Source organism: Myxocyprinus asiaticus, chromosome 48 (genome assembly GCF_019703515.2).
Source record: "Myxocyprinus asiaticus isolate MX2 ecotype Aquarium Trade chromosome 48, UBuf_Myxa_2, whole genome shotgun sequence".
In the NCBI taxonomy this organism is placed as follows: Eukaryota; Metazoa; Chordata; class Actinopteri; order Cypriniformes; family Catostomidae; genus Myxocyprinus; species Myxocyprinus asiaticus.
Window position 1 is genome coordinate 20935461 of NC_059391.1, and position 20092 is coordinate 20955552.

At 37.8% G+C, this 20092-nt stretch overlaps 1 protein-coding gene across 3 annotated transcripts in view; it reads right to left on the minus strand.

Annotated features, from left to right (window-relative positions):
• LOC127437832 (junctophilin-3-like) overlaps positions 1-20092 on the minus strand; it is a 53329-nt gene that overhangs the window by 23288 nt on the left and 9949 nt on the right. For 2 of the 3 annotated variants that reach the window (XM_051693040.1, XM_051693042.1), the window contains one exon: positions 10638-11445. In XM_051693040.1, the coding sequence (XP_051549000.1) occupies positions 10638-11445 (808 nt within the window). Of the gene's footprint in view, positions 1-10637; positions 11446-20092 lie in introns of those variants that run through there. The other variant, XR_007896620.1, reaches the window with a different exon arrangement.

Genomic DNA, 20092 nt, shown 5'->3' on the forward strand with positions numbered 1-20092 from the left:
TCCTGGCAACGGCAGAGGAGAGAAAGTGAGGGAGAGCATAAGATGGCGTGGGGTATAAAAAGGACAAACAATTAGGTAACAGAGGAGAATGAGAGGAGGATTGTGGGATGCGTCTGGAGGTGTTGAGAGTACAGTCAGAGTTCGGCTGCAAGCAAGAAATCTTCCATTCACTAATAGAGTGCCTGTAAGTGGCGTGTTTATGTCTCTCTCTCTCTCTCTCACACACACACACACACACACACACACACACACACACACACACAGAATCCAGGTGCTGTGGGCCTACTGCTGAATAGTAGCAATGACCTAAACATACACATCATTTTACAATTAAGGCCCATATTCTGGTTGTTTTTATTCTCATAATATTCTGATAAGAATATTCTTTTCTACATACCTGTATGGTAATCACTGTATTCCAAATTAACTTTTAAGACATCCAAGTTCTTTAACAATATTCTGGAAACATTGGAAATGCTAGCTCTAACCAGTTGTATGTTTACATGCACTAGAATATTCCTATATTAATCGGATTCTGGTCTAAAATTTTATATCAAAATATTAATATCAGTGTGTCATGTAAACACATTAAGGTGACTGCAATAACTCCAGTTTCAAGCTTTGCATTTTCCAACAAATCCATTTACTAGAAATCTGAATAAGACAGCTGGTATATGCCTGTATTGATCAGAATTTTAGGTCACATGAACACTTTACTCTGAATAAACATATTTTAATATAATGTATATACTAATGGACAAAAGCATTAGCCTATAACAGTCTCTTGCCTGACATTTTTGCATATAGAATAAATATATCTATGTATACATTGCAATCAGCATATTCTGAATAAACTAAGACATCCAAGTTCTTTCCCACTTTTATCCTCTGGAAACAATGTTCTAATTCTTGCCATTCATTGACACCCATTTTAGTAATTCCGCACAGTAATTGAATCTACCCAACTTCTAATTTGTTTTCCTTCTAAAAGTAGCAAACAAAGACCACAATAAACTACAAAATGTGAGCTATGAGACTGTTATGATTCTTTTGGGCATCCGTATAAATTAATGTTCTTTTACTTGTGCTCCAATAATGTGTTTCTTTGATCACTGGATTTCTCACAAGTGCCTCTTTCTCGTAGCAGGCATAAATTAATATTCTATTCTGATTAATACAGGCATATGCCAGTTGTCTTATTTGGATTAATCAGGTTATTTCAATCAAATCAACATGTTTCACATTCATAATCGGAATCTGACCAGATTCTGATTAATATAGGAATTTTCTTGTGTATGTAACTGCAGTCAATGCGGAGACTAATCATTGTGTGGTTGCAAGAATAGACCTATCTTTAACACTCAAGCACGTGCAAACACTCTCACCCTTCCATAATGCTAACACAGATCCACACTCCCTTGTTCCTCCTGTCCTGCTTCTTGCGCTCAAACACGTGCCGGCACCTCCCACTAGTTCTTTCACTCTCTTTCATACACACACACACACTCTTTTTTCAAAGCCCTGCCTCTCATTCACATTCTTCTTCTCACCTGACTTCACTGAAAGCTATGAACACTCTCCCTTCCTTGTGAAGATTAATTACACATACACGACCCAAAACTGTTCCAATTCAAATCACTATTTAAAATACAACGGCTTTTGATGCAAGAAACCTTTAATAACATTAAAGTGGACTTAAAATACAATGCAAAAAAAGTGTGGCCACTTTAATAATAAATGCATAACTGGAATGCAAGGAATGCCAGAGATGTTCTCAGAAAGAGACAGTGGAGCTATTGTGATAACAATAAACTAATCTCTAAGGATGGCCCAAATAAGCCGCCGTGACCATCAGAACAAAGCTTTGAGATGCAGATGACTCACAGTTGCTTCCGGCGTTAGTGCCTCAGTGCAGGTGCAGTGGCTCCTTTGACCCTGCCAAGTTAATCAGATTAACTGTTATGTGATATTCTCAGTCGTTTAGATCTCCACTAGTCTATCCTGAATCCTGTTTATGTGTGTATGCACATGTTTGTCTAATTACTTACCGGAAGTATGTGACTTCAAGTTCTGCATCGGTCTGCAATGTTTAAAGGAATGCTCTGGGTTCAATATCAGTTAAGCTCTATCGACAGCAATTAACTTACAATGCAAATCTATAGGGCAAGACATTACACAGGTGTTAATGTTAAAATACACACCATTTTGAAAGTATAGCCACAAGACTTTTACACGTGTTAACATTACACTTGATAACATGAGACTAGTGTATTAAATAGGGATGTGCACAGTTATGGTTTTTAACATTCGGTTAACCATGAGGTTTCACAAACAGCTAATCGTTTTTTTTGTCGGGGTGCAGGAACAATTAATGTTTTTTGCAATGGAATTTCCTCCAAACACTACTCAAAATAGCAGCAAATAAAGTGCACAGTGAGCTATGAGCCTAAATAGCACAATACATAGATCTTCAAATTATAAAATCTCACACTAAATTCAAACAAAAACAATCAAACTGTCACTGCCTTTATATGTGCTCTGCCTGGGCAGGTTCACATTTCCGGGAGGCAGCGAACGCTAGTATTGTCATTTGCATGGAGTTACACTACTGTGGTTAAATAGCCTCTTTAGGGGGCCTGGGTAGCTCAGTGAGTATTGACGCGGACTACCACCCCTGGAGTCGCGTGTTCGAATCCAGCATGTGCTGAGTGACTCCAGCCAGGTCTCCTAAGCAACTAAATTGGCTCGGTTGCTAGGGAGGGTAGAATCACATGGGGTAACCTCCTCGTGGTCGCGATTAAGTGGTTCTCACTCTCAGTGGGGCATGTGGTAATTTGTGTGTGGATCACATGCTGTAAGTCTCTGCGGTGCCCATGCAAAGCGAGCCACTTGATAAGATGCATGGATTGACTGTCTCGGAAGCGGAGGCAACTGAGATTTGTCCTCCGCCACCCGGATTGAGGTGAGTAACCGTGCCACCAAGAGGACCTAGTAAGTAGTGGGAATTGGGCATTCCAAAATTGGGGAGAATAGGGGATCAAATAATAAAATAAAATAAAAAATAGCCTCTTTGGTTTGTCTAATTATTGTATGTTAATATGCACACCAGATCAAAAGGGAAAACCGTTTATCAAGCGCTGAAACTTTGCATGGTGAAAAACAACCTTGAATAATGTTTAATGGTGTAACAGTCACATTAAGTCCCTTTTTGCAATCAGAACTTCAGAATAGGGATGTCAATTTTCAGACATTTTCATAATCGATCGTCGTGGAAATTAACAATCAATTAATCGTTAAAGTTAATGTCGCAAAATGCACATGGAGGACTCTATGTGGATGTAGCCTATTGTTTAAATATAATTTAAATTATTACACTTAGGAAATACAAGTATTGGCATTTTCCTCTTAAAATATTCTTTAGGCTATGTTTAGTTCCAATTTGGTAATCGTTTAATTACTGTTAATGAAATAGGCTATTGTTAATAGTAACTTCTATCTTAATATAAGATATGTAAAATTAATTTGTATACATACTGAAGTTCATTAAAACTTTATATTGTGGATTGTGGGATATTTAGGATCTTTGGACTTATTTTTTTATTAGAAATTAAGTCAAATCATAACACACTGCATAAACACAGTACATAACAAAGGCTACCGCTTCTCCGGTGATTGTGTGATGTCAGCTGAATGTACCTTCATGCTTTCCCGGGTGATCGCTGATGTAATTGTAGGTTGGGATGAAATGAGGAGATCAACAGTGCTTGTTGTAATGTTGTACTTTAACACACTATCACGGTGTGAGCAGAAAACAATGTTCATTTATAGAGAAACGCTCTAACATTGTTTATATTGAGCCTGCTTCATCTCTGATCTGTCGGCTCTTTATGGGATCAAAATCCCGTCAAAAGTATTGCGGTCACGGATCCAAAAATTATATCCGTGAATCAAAATAATAAGCGTGAATCAAAAAAATAATAAGTGCAGATAAATATTATTTTATATAATACAAAAATATATAAACACATTTAAAATATGCTGCAAAAAAAAATAAAAAAAAATAAAGTCATCAGAATTGCAAACAAAATAATGTTTTCCTTGGTTATATTACTGTTTGTGCTCTTTGACAATTTTGCTCATATTTTAATTTTTTTGTACGCTTACACTGTATTTTTCTTTGCTTTTGTTTCCAAAACTTGTGAGTAGAGTTTCATGTAAATCGGGGGCGTTTTGCATCCCTATTGGTCCACTAGTTCTTGATCGACAGCTCCTCCTCTAGCCAATCATTCGAAGAGGGGAGGTGATGTCACTCTAATGCAACTCTGACGGCTGCTGCTCAATATTATATTATTTGTGGTTGATAGATACACTGCTTGTGTCTTTTTTGAGGATTTTCTGCCAGCTCTAGGAAACAATGTGTTGTCCGAGTAGGCCATTATCATAGTCCGTTAACACATGTATCGAGTCAGCTGAATTCAGTTAGCAGAGTTTTAGTTTAGGCATTATTTAAGACTTCCTTGTTTGTAGGTTCCTGCATATCTGAAAAACCAAAAAAAAAAACAAGGCTGGGTTGGTGTGGATGTTTGATGCATGTTTTTACTAGCTGTACCAATGTCCGCGAGTTCAGAACCCAACTTGATCCGCTTTTCCATGTTGCTGAATGTGCTGTTATGTACTGATCCAATGTTGACATCGCTGGCACGGCTACATGTAGTTTCTTTTTCCATGATACTGCAGCGAAATCAGAAACAAGTGACCAAGTGTCCCCACGTCAATAAATAATGCAATAAAGTTGGCTTGACGTTGGACGTTCTTTATTCACAAATAGTCACTAATTTAGGGACCGTCTCTAAATATACAGGCAACATTGGAGCATACATATCCAAAACATTTACAAACATTTCCATAACATAAGGTATGGAACTTCAATAACATTTGAAGAAACTGACTTACAGTCATACAACCAACTCCAAAGTGTGCATGTAGGTGTCAGCAATAATGCACATCTTTTAGATTTTTGATATAATAAAAAAAAAAGTCAAATTATATGTAAGCATTTCTATATTCATCAGTATTGTAATAGGCCTTGGTGTCGGGATCTGGATTTTATTTCATGGAAAAGCGGATCAAGTTGGGTTCTGAACTCATGACTACATTGGTACAGCTATAGTAAAAACATGCATCAAACATCCACACCACCCAGCCTTGATTTTGTGGTTTTTTAGTTATGCAGCCAATAACCTACAAACAAGTCTTAAATAATGCCTAAACTAAAGACTCAATACATGTGTTAATGGACTATGATAATGGCCTACTCGGACAACACATTGTTTCCAAGAGCTGGCAGAAAATACTAAAAAAAGACACAAGCAGTGTATCTATCAACCACAAATAATATAATATTGAGCAGCAGCCGTCAGAGTTGCATTGGAGTGACATCACCTCCCCTCTTCATATGATTGGCTAGAGGAGGAGCTGTCGATCAAGAACTAGTGGACCAATAAGGATACAAAATATCCCCTGATTTACATGAAACTCTACTCACAAGTTTTGGAAACAAAAGCAAAGAAAAATACAGCGTAAGTGTACAAAAAAATGAAAATATGAGCAAAATTGTCAGAGCACAAAAAACAGTAATATAACCAAGGAAAACATTATTTTGTTTGCAATTCTGATGACTTTGCTTTAATTTTTTATTTTTTTTTGCAGCATATTTTAAATGTTTATATATTTTTGATTCATGCTTGTTATTTTTTGATCTGCGCTTATTATTTTGATCTGCGCTTTTTACTTATTTTTGCGCTTATTATTTTTTAATCTGACTTATTATTTTTTTATTCACGCTTATTATTTTGATTCACGCTTATTATTTTTGGATCTGTGATCGCAATACATTTGACAGGATTTTGATCATATAGTTGTTGTTCTGCGAACTGGATAATAACATGTAGAGCGCAAGCGCCCTGTAGCGGCGAGTGACTGTATAGACAGCCTTATCAACATCTGCTTTTATGATTACTGAATGCTTTGCACTGAAATTAATCGACGATCGATTAAGCTTAATCAATCAAATTATTAACGACAATTAATCGAATTGTGATTAATCATTAACATCCCTACATCAGAATGCAGCACCACGACTGAAATGCAATGCAGGTGTTTCAAGCCGCGTTAAAAAAAATCAGTGTCTAAAAATGTGCCGAACTTGGCAAGATGATAAAGGTAAAAAAGGGAGATTCAGCGCAACATTCAAAGATGTTCGTCTAGTGTTAAATCACTTACTAACCTTGTCTGTGTTAAAGTTATATTCAATCTTTCATGTCATTTCTCATGTCATGAACATATATAGCCAGTAACCAAGAAAGCTTTCACACAATATGCGAAAGGATACCAGAAAGGTAAATTATGAAACTATTTGCAAAATACTCACTCAACATGAATTACATCTGTAATGCATAACCAGTTCATCTGCTGAGAACAGTATTCCAGTTGCTAATAGGGAAATTTAGATAGCTTTAAAGCAAAAAAAAAAAAAAAAAAACTTTTTACACAGAATTAATATACTGTAAGTGCTTTAAATAAAATACAAGATTCATATTTCTCTTCAAAATGTCTTGCCCCATAGACTATTAATGTAAGTGCATTACTGTATACATGATTTTGTTTGTTCTTACAAATTCAGGGATGAGTTACTCTTCATAGACAATATCATTTTTTGTTAATAATCAGCAGCATGCTACAGATGTTGTTGATATTAACCTGTAATAAACCCGGAAAATACCTTTAAAGGAAAAGTATGTAATATCGGCGTCACTAGCAGTATCAATTGAAATAGCAAAAATAATGACTGTTTTCAAACATTTTTCCCTAATACTCCTGGGATGAATGTGATAGTCCTGCCCCAAACTCACACCACTGGTTGAGCCAATGTTGCCGTGTCAGGCTGGCCGCATTACTCAGACAAATAAAGCAATGTTTTGATAGTGTTTATAGTTTTCGAGGAATCAGCCTAAGAATAGCTTACTTTTAGTTGTCTCTGTATATTAAGATTAAAAAAAGTGTAAAGATCAATTTCAGATTTTGATCAAATCTATTATTTTATATATGTATATTATCAGGTATTACAACAAGTGGAATAACAACAGCTAAGACTGTAAATACAAATGGTTGTTGGTTATACCAGGTTATAGCAAGTCTTTCTTGTAAAAATTTCATGTCGCAACATCTCTCAAACAATCACTCCCTTCAGAGCACTTAGAGAAATTTTTCCTTTTCTCTAAGCTTCACGCAGCACACCCCAAGGAGTGTTCCATTCTTGGTAAAGTACCTTAGGCATGCTTAAAAATATAGTGCCCACCATTTCCACAAAGAAACACAACAATATTGGTTTATGTGTGCTCAAAAAAAAAAACAAATTGAACACGCTACAGCAGGGCCCCAGACTGCGACTAAAAAATAATTGATTGCGAATATTTTAAAATATAGTCGCCATTGGCGACAGTCAGGTTGTGTGCGTTCATATGCGGTTTCATCAGATATCAGCTTGTGAATTATTGAATACATCTTTAGAGCACCAGTGTGTCTCGCACCGCTTTTCACCCATTCTGTTGTGATGAGTTCGCTGCACGCAACAACAAACCCAGCGCGAGAGAGTCATGACCAAATGACTCTTCTGAATGAATGAATCACCCGAAAAGAACTGAGGGTGTGAACTCAGGAGCTCAGGTTATCTGTTTGAATCAGAGTCACTTTCTCAGCGAATCATCCATCAGTGAGTTCAAAACTGGAAACGCAGACATTTCAAAATAGGAGTCCCATGTGTATTTCAGGATTCTTTATAATTAAAAGTCCAGCACCACTTATATATAAAGTGTCAAAAGCTGGATCTAATATATATATATATATATATATATATATATATATAAATTATGAAAGGGGTGTGAACATTGATGAGACAAAAGGGGAATGCAAACTTGCGTATCTTCTCAACAATATACTGTTTATTAAACCTCAGATGAATGGGTTATCAGCTGTCTTCCTTTTCTTCTGCTTTCTATCTTGTTTCTGAACAAAAATCTCAATCGAGCAATTATATGATTTGGCGACTAATAACAGCCATTTGGCTCCTTAAAGTTTCAGTTAAGGAGCCACTGGCTCCCAAGTCATTTTTTTAGTCTGGAGCCCTGTACAGTATGTGCACATGTGATCAATATGTGTCCTAATCAGACCAAACTCAAAGCAACAAGTGATTCAAAAATCATATCAGTATCCACCACTTTTTGTCCTAACCAGACATGACAAGCTACAGAACATTTTGTTGTTAATTTTATTTCTATTTCTGTGGCATAGCGCTGTGTAGCCCTGCCCACAGTGAAATCTTATTGGTCCAAAATCCTGCTCCGCGTAACTATATATAGTCCACCAAATGTAGAATAAAGCAGCTTTTTCTCTGAGACTAATATGACTAGAGTCTTTATCTCATGTGAGTTATCATCATTTTAAACATATTAAAAATACTCATTTATTTCTGTATAAAAGTTTAGCAATTAGTCAAAATTACTGAGTGCACCTTTAAACACTTTGTAACATAAAATTCCTGTTTTTTGTTTTTCAATAAGAGTTTGCAATTTTACTAGAAAAAAAAAATGGGTGAATAATATGTATCTTTTGAACCTGACAAAGTTTTAAACAATGGTATTATGGTATACTGTTTATTTTTACTTCTGCATTCACTTATTGGTTGCTACTAGAGCCCTTTATGCGTATATGTCTGCTTTGTGCTGGCAGGGGCTGTGATAAACTGTAGTGATTGCATTGCTGAGAATATAATGAGGTCAATGGGATTTGTGGGGTGAGTGGTGCTCTTAATATAGCATATGCATACCTATGCACGTTTGTATGCGCGAACACTCACACACACAAACATATGTAGCCATCATAAAGCCAGGCACAAGCACAAACTCACATATGTGCTAACACACATTTCCCTAACATGTACTGTATGTGCAAATCACATGGATGCACATGGCGTGTGTCTGCAACATGTGCGAGGCAGTAAGCTACAGTGAGTTTGAAAGGGGTGGGAGAGTGTTTAAGAGCAAAAGAAAGAGAAAAATTTGACAAATCTGGCTTGGGTCCAGTTTAGCCTGCCTGGTCTGCCTCCAGCAAGTCGCCAACACTCTTGGCATAATGCGGAAATTTCAGTTGCTCTGTGTGTCTCTCGTTTTTCTCGTTTCTCTTCTTATGCCCTATCTTTATCACCCTTTTCTTCTGCTAACCTGTCTTTATGAGTGACCCAAACAACCCAACCTCTAGAGCAGTAATTTCCAACAGTACCCAAGGTGTACTCAGTTATTTTTCCCTTATTATTGCCCTGTGTCATCATTTACTCCCTGTCGCTTCAAACCAGTATGACTTATTTCTTTCTATGGAACACGAGGTACAATTTTGAAGTAGCTCTTTTTTTCCATAAAATAAGTGACATCTCCTGTGACAACTCCTTTTGTGTTCCAAAGAAGAAATTCTTGTGAAAACTATCCCTTTATAATGAACTGATTTCAGGTTTGGTGTCGCACACACATACACACATGGCTATCCTTATGAGGACTATCCATAGACAATGATTTTTATACTGTACGAACTATAGACTCTATCCCTTAAACCTAACCCTCACATCGTTTAGTATGTTGTTGTTGTTTTTGTTTTGTTTTTTTAAGCGATTTGTATTATGAGGACACTAGAAATGTCCTCATAAACCACATTTATAGTAGAATTCCCTTGTAATTACCAGTTTGTAACCTAAAAACATTTCCTCGTAAACCACCCAAACCCACCCACACACACACACACTGCTCTGCATCAATACAGACATCAGTTAGCTTGCTGATACACCCAGAATCTACATGACTCTCATTAAGTGAATCTGGACTTTTGTATTCTCTCTACACTGAGACCGACACAAATCATTCATGTTTCCTAAGCAACCACCAACATAGCAGCACCAGCAAGGCCTATTTAACAGGTTCCAAGCAACCGCTAGAAGTACGGCCCTGTGTTTGGATGCTCAACAAAGAAACAGCAGGAGAAACAGGGAGGATAGATGTTGTTAAACAACACACTAGTCATTAGGGGATAGTTCTCCCAACAATGAAAAATCTGTCATCATTTACTTACCCTTGTAGTTTAAACCGAGATACTGAGATACTAGGCACAATGTTAACCTCACTCACCATTCACTTTCATTTCCTTCATGTTCCACAGAAGAATGGAATAACACAAGAATGAGTAAATCATGAGAGTTTTCTGTTTTGGGTGAACACGCCCTCTAATTGAGCACTTTTATATAGTCCAAGCAGAAGTTGGTATGAGCTCTCATGTTAGCTAATGCACTGAAAAAAGGGGACTTAGCTGTTGGCCAGGCACTGGAAATTGTGATTGACTCCTTATTTCGAGGGGACACAATGCAATTTAAAATATTAAAACATTCGGAATCTCTTAAACTTGTTTTCTCCGCTAACCCCAATATTGAGGAAAATACTTTGCATTGAAAACACATTTTTTGCTTGCTGCTTGTTGACATCAAAAGGAGCATGACCATGACCCCAATGCTTTTTCAAACTGAGAACCTTGAGTCTTACCTTGAGAGTGCAATTTCTGACTTCTGCTTTGCAATATCAGCTGCCTTGTCCGCCGTTTCTACTGCCCTGTCCACTTTCTCGCGGATCTTGCTAGCACGTAGCGGTATGAGGTTCTTGCGTTTGCCACTGACAAGCACGTTCTGTTTGTACTTGCCCTCCTCCTTGGTGCCGTCAGGAAAGGTAGTGCATCCATAGCCATGCCTTTTGTTGCCCAACCACTCTCCCTGGTATTGCAGTCCATCAGTACGGCGGCTCACCCCGCAGCCAGTCCTCTTGTCATTCTTCCATTCGCCAGCATAACTCTCGGTGGTAGTGGCATCCACATCGTCATCACCCACCGGTAACTCCCCTTCACCCTCTCCCAGGCTGATGGTCGAGTTGATGTCGGATGCGGCTGAACTGACAGTGCTCATACCAGCCTCACTGCGGAAGGAACTCTGCTTGCTGCGCTGGCTAGCTAACGAGCTCTTGGACTCTGATTTTCGCAACTTGAGACCACTCAGGAGTGAGCGGCGAAACAGTCCCTTCTTTTTGTTTTTCAATAGCTCAGCCTCACTGTGGGCCATCAGCACAAAGCCTCCACGGGACACGGCTGGGCTGCCCACTGCCAGGACCCCTCCACTTCCCACGCCAGCTACAGGCACCCGATCGCCAGTCAGCAGCGCTGTGCCGTTACTGTGTTCGGAGCGTAGAGAGTTTATGGAGGTACGCAGAGGTGAACGGATGATGGCCGCCATGCCATACGGAACACTCTGCCGTATGCCGTAGCCGTGCCGCATACCACCCACCCATTGTCCCTGGTATGTACCTGCAATAAAATGCAAAAAAAATGTAAGAGACAACTTCAGACAGTTACACCTTGAATCAACAAAATACTTGAGAATGAAGATTGCTGTTTCATGCAAGATTTTGCCGAACTGCAGCAGATGCTAACTGTAAAACACTGGGTTCCCCTGCTAAGTCTGCTGACCTCAGGTTTCTTTAGAGTTTGGAGAATTGCCTCATATTTTCAGCTCTGCTACACTTCACAGTTGCTTCGTAACATCATCGTTTTCCAAAGTATGCAATATTAGAGAGCGCTGTCAAAAGTTGCCATTTTTGGTGGAGGAAAGTGATGTTTCAGTGTAGCGTGCCATAAACATAGGAAAATCAATTTATCAAGTTATCAGCAGAAAACACAGTAGTGGGGTCAAGGCCTAAGTCTTACACTTTCTTCAGAGCATCCCTGATCCTAAACCAACTTAATAATCATGTATTAAAACTTATGCTCATAATATCAAAAGTCAAAATGCTGATGGCAATGAAATATTTTTTGGACCTAAAGGAATCTGTAGTAAGATCACTAAACAAGTAGGCCAAAATATCTACAAAACCTCTTACGGACCTTATGTAATATCAGTTTGTTCTGATAAAACAGGTGCTTTGAGTTTCACTGGTTTAAATCTGACTGTGATCGAACCAAAGAACAGTCAAGGTCCAAAAAGACAACAATGTAGCTGCAATCATTGAGGATTTTAAAATGGTAATTACATTTTTACATGCCTTGGTACTATTAACTTAAACACTAGGGAGATCGTGTAATTCACATTTCTGTAATATGTTTGTGCCTTATGAGTTAATCAATACAGTAGTAATACAATGTAATAAATGTTTCTCTAGGCATAAATAGTTATAGTCCAGGTGAGCTCAAACAAGCATGGACAAGAAACAAAGTGGAAGATATGTCTTAGGCTTCAGTATAGCTACCCACAGTATAGCTTTGCGTCTGTCTGTGCTGTTTTTCAGTTGTTTTTCTATGTAAACATGCGCAAAGAAGTGGCAAGTTTTAGACACAGTGTCAAGAACTTAGAAGAACTTTAACTTTTAAAAACATGTCTAAACACCTGCATTCTGTTCCAGTTATTGTGCTGCATCTAGCTTTGTTTAACGCAACAGCCCTTCAGAATTTAGATACTAGAAGTACATTACAATAAAACTCTAGGTACACGTTTGTGATGACATGTAACATTGCCATCAACATGGTCAACATGTGTCATAAAACACAGGAAGTGCCATAATGGCAGTTGTGGAAGTGCTTTTGGCAGCCATGATCTCCAGATCTGGCTTCGTTACTTCTCTTATTGTGAAGCAGCCCCAGGGGACCGAGTGTTCATCTCATCTATCTTCACGTCCATGAGGTTTCACAATGTCCATCAGTTTAGCTGCCAGCCATGTTATTTATTGGTGAGTGTGCCAACAAAATAATGGAATGTTGCATTCTGTAAAATTTCCTTTACGGTGCTGGCAGCCTGATCTTACTGTCAGCAGTCTTGATGGATCACAATCTTGAATCTTTCATCAAGCAACATGGCTGACCAATAACCGTAAAGTTCTCGCTGGCGAGAAGAACAGCGCCCTAATGGGGCCCTAATCTTAAACTGGTGTCACTGAAAGAAAAGGTGCATTTTAATACCTGCAGCTGTTGCATTATTATTGTTTTAATATGCAGTAATGGCTTACTTATAGTTGTCTCTACACATTAAGCTGGGATCAGAGAAAGTATTTTATCCGAGGTATCGGATATCCAAGTATCCGAGGTGCTGAAATCTGGGACAGCTCTCTCTTTTTATCTCTCTCAGAGACTAGTTGACTGGTCTGTGTTGACCTAGCAAGGATCTTTTAGACTGGCACACTCATATTCGTGATCCACCTGATTTGTCCTGTACTCTTTCCCACTCTGTGAGATCACCTCTGATGTAACCACTATCCCTACCTGCTGATGATTCATCCTGGCCAACATTCTAGAACATGCTGGCACTATTACTGTGGTGGCCACACACAGAGAGCTCACTGTGCTACTTCCGTTATCTCACCATCTCTCCCACCTCATATTCCTTCTCGCCCTCTTTTCTTCTCCCTCATCCCTTTTGTCCTTACATTATCAGCTTTCTCTTCCTGTTAGCTACATGCATACACATTCAGCCATAGGAACGCTCCCATTCCCTCTGCCTGTATTGATCTCTGTGGGTTGGCATGTCAGTTAGGGCTGCTGGGTGGCTTTATGAGGCTGGAGCTGTGCATGGTGGATTTTCCCAGCCCTCTTTAATATTCATACTCTCCTGGCTTGCAAATAGCCCCATCAGTGATCTATCTATCATTCTATCTGCTGAACCATCCATCCATCCAATCAGTATTTTAGATGCCATAAGAGTACTTTTCCCACAGTCACAACAGAGCAAGTGTTTCCACAGGGAATATTGAGCCTTTATCTTCCAAGGGTATCGTTATATTTTACAGGTTTTTTAATGGTGAATTAAGAATGGATTGTGGATTAATTATATCAAGAGAATAATACTTGTAGACGGAGTGTGTGTGTGAAAGAGAGAAAGCAAGTGCTGCTTTTAGAGTGAGAACATGTACTTACATAATGTCACAGGCCTGCAATATTGTCATTCTGATGTTGCGCTATGCGGAATGACCGACAGTTGGCCAACATCTGGCTGATGCTTGCTTCCTATTGTCAGGCAGCAGCTGCGTGCTGTGTTATATGTAGATCAAACATAGGCCTAAACTGATGGGATTAGCTTGGAAAATTCCCACACACACCGACACATAGAAAGAGAAAAAGAATCAGCTCGCACCTCACAGACAATCACATTGTGCTTCTCACACGCACAAAGAATCTTTCATTACAATCTGCCACATGCTTTTGCTTAGGGTGTTCACTGAGATATTGCCACTGTGCACAGTTAAAAAAGACTACATATTATGTTCAGAAGTGTTATTCTAGTATCAAAATTATAACAATAAGGTCAAAGGTCTGAAAATTTTAAAGACAACATGAAACGTTTGTGGCCTGTTTTACTAATAAATCTAATTTCAACGTGGAGATTTGGTAGGGTATGACTTGAACTTATCCACTTCTGTGGAAGATGCTGAAATAAACACTCCATAATGGTCAAAGATGTCCATTTAATTCATGTTTATGAAGAAAAATAATTGAAAAACAGCATAGAAAGACACAAAAACATGTTTGGTGTAAAAAGCCCTAACTAGCTTACATTTTGAGATAACAATATCTAACTACCTCATATAAAATCTACAATATAAATAGTAGTTTCATATTTCACAATTATGAATCTCTGCAGACTCACTGTATAGCAAATGTTTTTTAATGATAATCCTTAGAATCTACTGAAAAAAAAAAAAAATCAAAACAAGGACAAACCTAATAGATAGTTAAATGGATTATAGACAATAGACAGAGAATTTTTGATTATGATGCATTGGCAGGCCGTGCAGAATTAAGGCTATCTGACAGTAATGTAAAACTGCTGATGTTTCTAGTGTTCTGATTGATGGGCAGTGTTAGCACTGACACGAGTCTAAGCATCCGACTCTGAATTTGGCAGTCTGAGGACAAGTTCCGCCCACCAACTGAAATTAATGGGGGAACTTGTCCTTGATTAGCCTTTGGACTGCTCTGTGTACCTTTGAAGTCCCAAGACACAGTGACTGAAATTAAGCCATGTTGTTCATACATTCTTACTAAGATATGCAAGAACAACAAAAGATTGGTAACAATATATTATAGTGTCCATGTTGCACATATTAAATGTAAATATAATTGGTTATTTCTCAGAACAGAGGCAGAAATGGGTTGCCATTAACACCACGACCCGTAATCACTATCACAAGCTGTGATGTGCTGGTGATGACTGTGCTTGTGATGACATCTTTGCCATTTTTTGCAAAAAAAAAATAAAAATAGCCTCATGGATGACTAGCAGGTCTACCTGGATAGCTTCATGTAAAGTACAGCAAATTAAATAGAAAACAAGTAAAAAGTCATAAAATAATTTAACAAAAATATAACTTGATTGGTGATGTCACGTAATAAGTGTACTGTACATGCCTATCACTAAGAATAAAGAGTCAATTTTCTTGCCTTTCTGGACATCAAAACATCAGTCTCCTTTCTTGACAGACATGTGCTCCACTAGGATCTCATGGCTACCAAATAAACTTAATGTTGAAAAAACTTTATTTCAGTGCTTTATGTAAAGTGTGTTGGTAATGACCAGTACATTAAGGGACATGTATAAATTAAAAGAATTAAAGAACAAAATCCAGATGTACACTTAAAATTTGGTAATAATATACTAGTAAGAAATGTTTAATCAAAATACACTAAAAATTGCAAACTTTTGAAGGAAATCTTTAATTTAAATATGGCATTATACTTGAAACTCAGGGTTGGGGACAGCACCAAAACATGTATTTTCTACCATAAAACACAAATAAAATGTACTAAAATAATTATCTTGAGACACAATAAAAAAAAGTCTAGATCTGTCTTTGTTTAAACTGACTATGGATATTTAAAATAGTTGTGTGAAATGTGTTTTTCCTAGAAATACATCCCAGGGACAGAAATATGCCTGAAATCTGAGAATCACCCAATTACAAAAGTATAAATATTAACATTACATTGTAGGGTTCAAAAGTCTGAATCCACCTGTGAAAGTGCTACCATTTAGCATTTTTATTTTCATTAAATTATATTATTAGCATAAAAATTTGAGTGAAAAATTTAACTGAAAAAGTAATGTGAATTGTATTATTTCGTAGTATTTGAAATGTCCCCCTTGGCTGGATTCCACAATTTTGTGCAAAACCTGATGATCCATGTTATCCAGCATGATTTGAGAATCTTGTGTGCTTTAATGGACACAAGGAAATCTGACCTTTTGTACAAAGGAGTTAACATGGTCAGTGTCACGAATTTGCAGATTAAATTAGTGACTTAGAACAAAATCTTAATATATATATTTGATTCATTTTAAGTCACAACTTTCTTTTCTTTTTTTTTTTTTTTCAATTCTAAAACTTTGTTTATTTCCAGGTTTTAATTAGATTTTTAATTCCTTGAGTTCCAGTGTGGTCTCAGATTTTTGGTTGAAGTCAGAAGTTTACACACGCCTTAGCCAAATACATTTAAACTCAGTTTTTAACAAGTCCTGACATTTAATCGTAGAAAACATTGCCTGTCTTAGGTCAGTCACTAACAACAGTCAAAAACAAGTAAACAGTCTGTGTTAACGTAAATCCCTTTCTCACTAAAGGCCGTGTGTGGACATTCGGTTTCGACGCCAATCCCTGAAGTACAAAATCATACACATTTACATGGAAAAGTTATTGGGCTCTAGCTCTCTCTGCATGCACCCTGTGTGTGTGTGTGTGTGTGTGTGTGTGTGTGTGTGTGTGTGTGTGTGTGTCTGAGAGAGAGAGAGAGACAGACATACAGCACGCAGAGAGAGAATTCACGTATATGATGCGCAAGATTTACTTACGTTGAGCAGTTAAATATGAATACAGCCAAATCGTGGACATTTAGGGAATCTAGAAATACTGACTAGTCACTTTTTAAGGTTAGAAAAAAGAGGAAACATCCGTGAAAAGAGGACGTATGGTCGTAACAGGTTCCATTTCAAAATCTTCAGATTTGAGGCATGTTCCTTTGCATTATTTCTGCATTAACAAGTGCCACCTTCTCACGCACTCTGCCGAGAACAACTTGGTCTCTCCCTCATACACATACACTTACAGCGCGACATGAGATATGAACTTTGTAAAGATGATTAAAAAACAAATTGGTTTAAATGTTTTTCATCTTTGTTATCTTCCAAAAATGACTGACAGTATTTGGAATTATCTGTCAATGTTTTTTTTTAAAGGCAAGTGACAAAGAATTTGTTTAATGTGACCTTTGATTATTAAATCTGGTTTGACTTGGAATGTTTCAGCATTGGCAGCTTTTGGGGGGCTTATCGTAGTGACATTAATTTTCCAGTAGTCTTTAAGCCGCCTGTAGTTGTTATAACACCCTATAACAGCACATAATTATCCAGACCCTTAGCTGCTCGCCATCACCAGTAACGTTAGTCTAGCTGATAAAAACTAAGCAGAAGTGTGGAACATCTGAGAGGAAGTCTCTCACCGCAATGGCGCCACCCATGGAGAAGTCAGGAAAAAGGTGGATAGGACTCGTTTTACTGTGTATATAGATACTTGTCTACCTGTTTCTTCCAGCATCTTCACAAGGTCCTTTGCTGTTGTTCTGGGATTGATTTTCACTTTTCACACCAAACTACGCTCATCTCTAAGAGACAGAATGCGACTCCTTCCTGAGCGGTATGATGGCAGTGTGGTCCCATGTTGTTTATACTTGCATACTATTGTCTGTACAGATGAACGTGGTACCTTCAGGTGTTTGGAAATTGCTCATGGATGATCAAGACTTGTGGAGGTCCTCTTTTTTTTTTCTGAGGTCTTAGCTGATTTCTTTGGATTTTCCCATGATGTCAAGCAAAGAGGAACTGAGTTTGAAGGTAGGCCTTAAAATACATCAACAGGTAGACCTCCAGTTGACTCCAATTAGCCTATCAGAAGCTAATTGGCTAAAGGCTTGACAACTTTTTCTGGAATTTTCCAACTTTCCAATTTTAACTTAGTGTATGTAAAGTTCTGACCCACTAGAATTGTGATATAGTCAATTAAAAGTGAAACAATACTCGTGCCATGCAGATGTCCTAAACGACTTGCCGAAACTATAGTTTGCTAATATGAGACCTGTGGAGTGGTTCAAAAATATTTTTTAATGTTTTGAAAAAATATTTTTTAATTAAGATTTAATGACTTCAACCTAAGTGTATGTAAACTTCTGACTTTAACTGTGTATACAGCATATAATAAAGTGTATTGGCAAGTAGATTTTAGGGTTAGGAATTAAGGGGGGCTGAGGGCAAAATGGCACTGAAAGTGATAAAAATGCCCCCAAAAATCTAAATATAGGGACAAAAAAATGCCCTGTAACGAATTCCTCTATTTAGGTCCAATTATACAAATTATTGTACAACCCCCCCCCAAAAAAAAATAAAAAAAGTGTTTTGTAAATTATATACACCCTTTGTATATTGAAAGCACTACAACTACACATTATATTATGTTTTACATTGTGAATTTCATTGTTTGTTTTTTTTTGTTTGTTTTTTTTGTTACGTACAGTGATTTCAAATCAGATGGCTGCAACACACTCCAAAAAAGATGGGACAGTTGAGTGTTTACCACTGTGAAACATCACCATTTCTTTTAATAACACTTATTAAGCATTTGGGCACTGAAGGCAAGTTTAAGTTTAAAAAGTGTAATTTTCCCCCATTCATCCATTATGCAGGTCTTCAGCTGCACAATTGTACGGGGTCTTCGTTGCCGTATTGTGCGCTTCGTAATGCACCACACATTCTCAAATGGAGATGGTCAGGACTGCAGACAGGCCAATCTAACACCCACACTCTCTGCTTACACAGCTATGCATTTGTAATCTGAACAGTATGTGGTTTGAAGTTGTCCTGCTGGAAACTGTAGGGATGTCCCTGGAAAAGACGGTACTGGATGGGAGTATATGCTGCTCCAAAATTTGTACATATCTGTCTGCATTAATGGTGCCCTCACAGATGTCCAAGTTACCCATGCCATGAGCACTGACAAACCCCTGGCCCTTACAGACACTGGCCTTTGGACCGGACACTGATAACAGCTTGGATGGTCCTTTTCCTCTTTGGCCTGGAAAACACGACGGCTGTGTTTTTCAAAAACTATTTGAAATGTGGTCTCATCGGACCAAAAAACATGGTTCCACTGTTCTACTTTCCATCTAAGTTGAGACCGAGCCCAGAGAAGTTGGCAGCACATTTGGACAGTGTTGATGTAGGGCTTCTGCTTTGCATAGTAAAGTCTTAACTTGCATCTGTGGATGCAGCGGTGAATGTTGTTGACTATCAAAGGTTTACTTAAGTAATCCCAAGCCCATGTTAATGATATAGATTACAAATTAATGATGTTTTTTAAAACAGTGACGTCTGAGGGATCAGAGATCACGCGCATTCAGAAGTGGTTTTCGTCTTGCCCTTTATGCACCGAGATTTGACCAGATTCCTTGGATCTTTTAACTATATTGTGCACTTTAGAGGGTTAAATGCCCAAAATCCTTCCAATTTGTCTTTGGGGAACATTGTTCTCAAAGTGCTGGATCATTTGCTGAAGAATATGTTGGCAAATTGACAAGTCTCGAATGATCCTTGCTCTTGAAGGACTTTTCCTGTTTTTGGAGGCTCCTTATATACTATGCCTTACCTGTTTAACATCTCCTGTTTCACCTTGCCTTGTTATTTTAACTTGTCAAATTGGTATTAGTCTTAAATTGCCCCTGTCTAAACTTTTTTGGAGCATGTTGCAATCATCTGATTTGAAGTTACTGTCCATTAAAAAACAAAACAATGAAATTCACAAGGTAAAACATCATATAATGTGTAGTTGTAGTGCTTTCAATATAGCAAAGGGTGAATATAATTTACAAATCACTACTTTTTGTTTTTATTAGCATTTTTCATACTGTCCTAACTTTTTTGGAATTG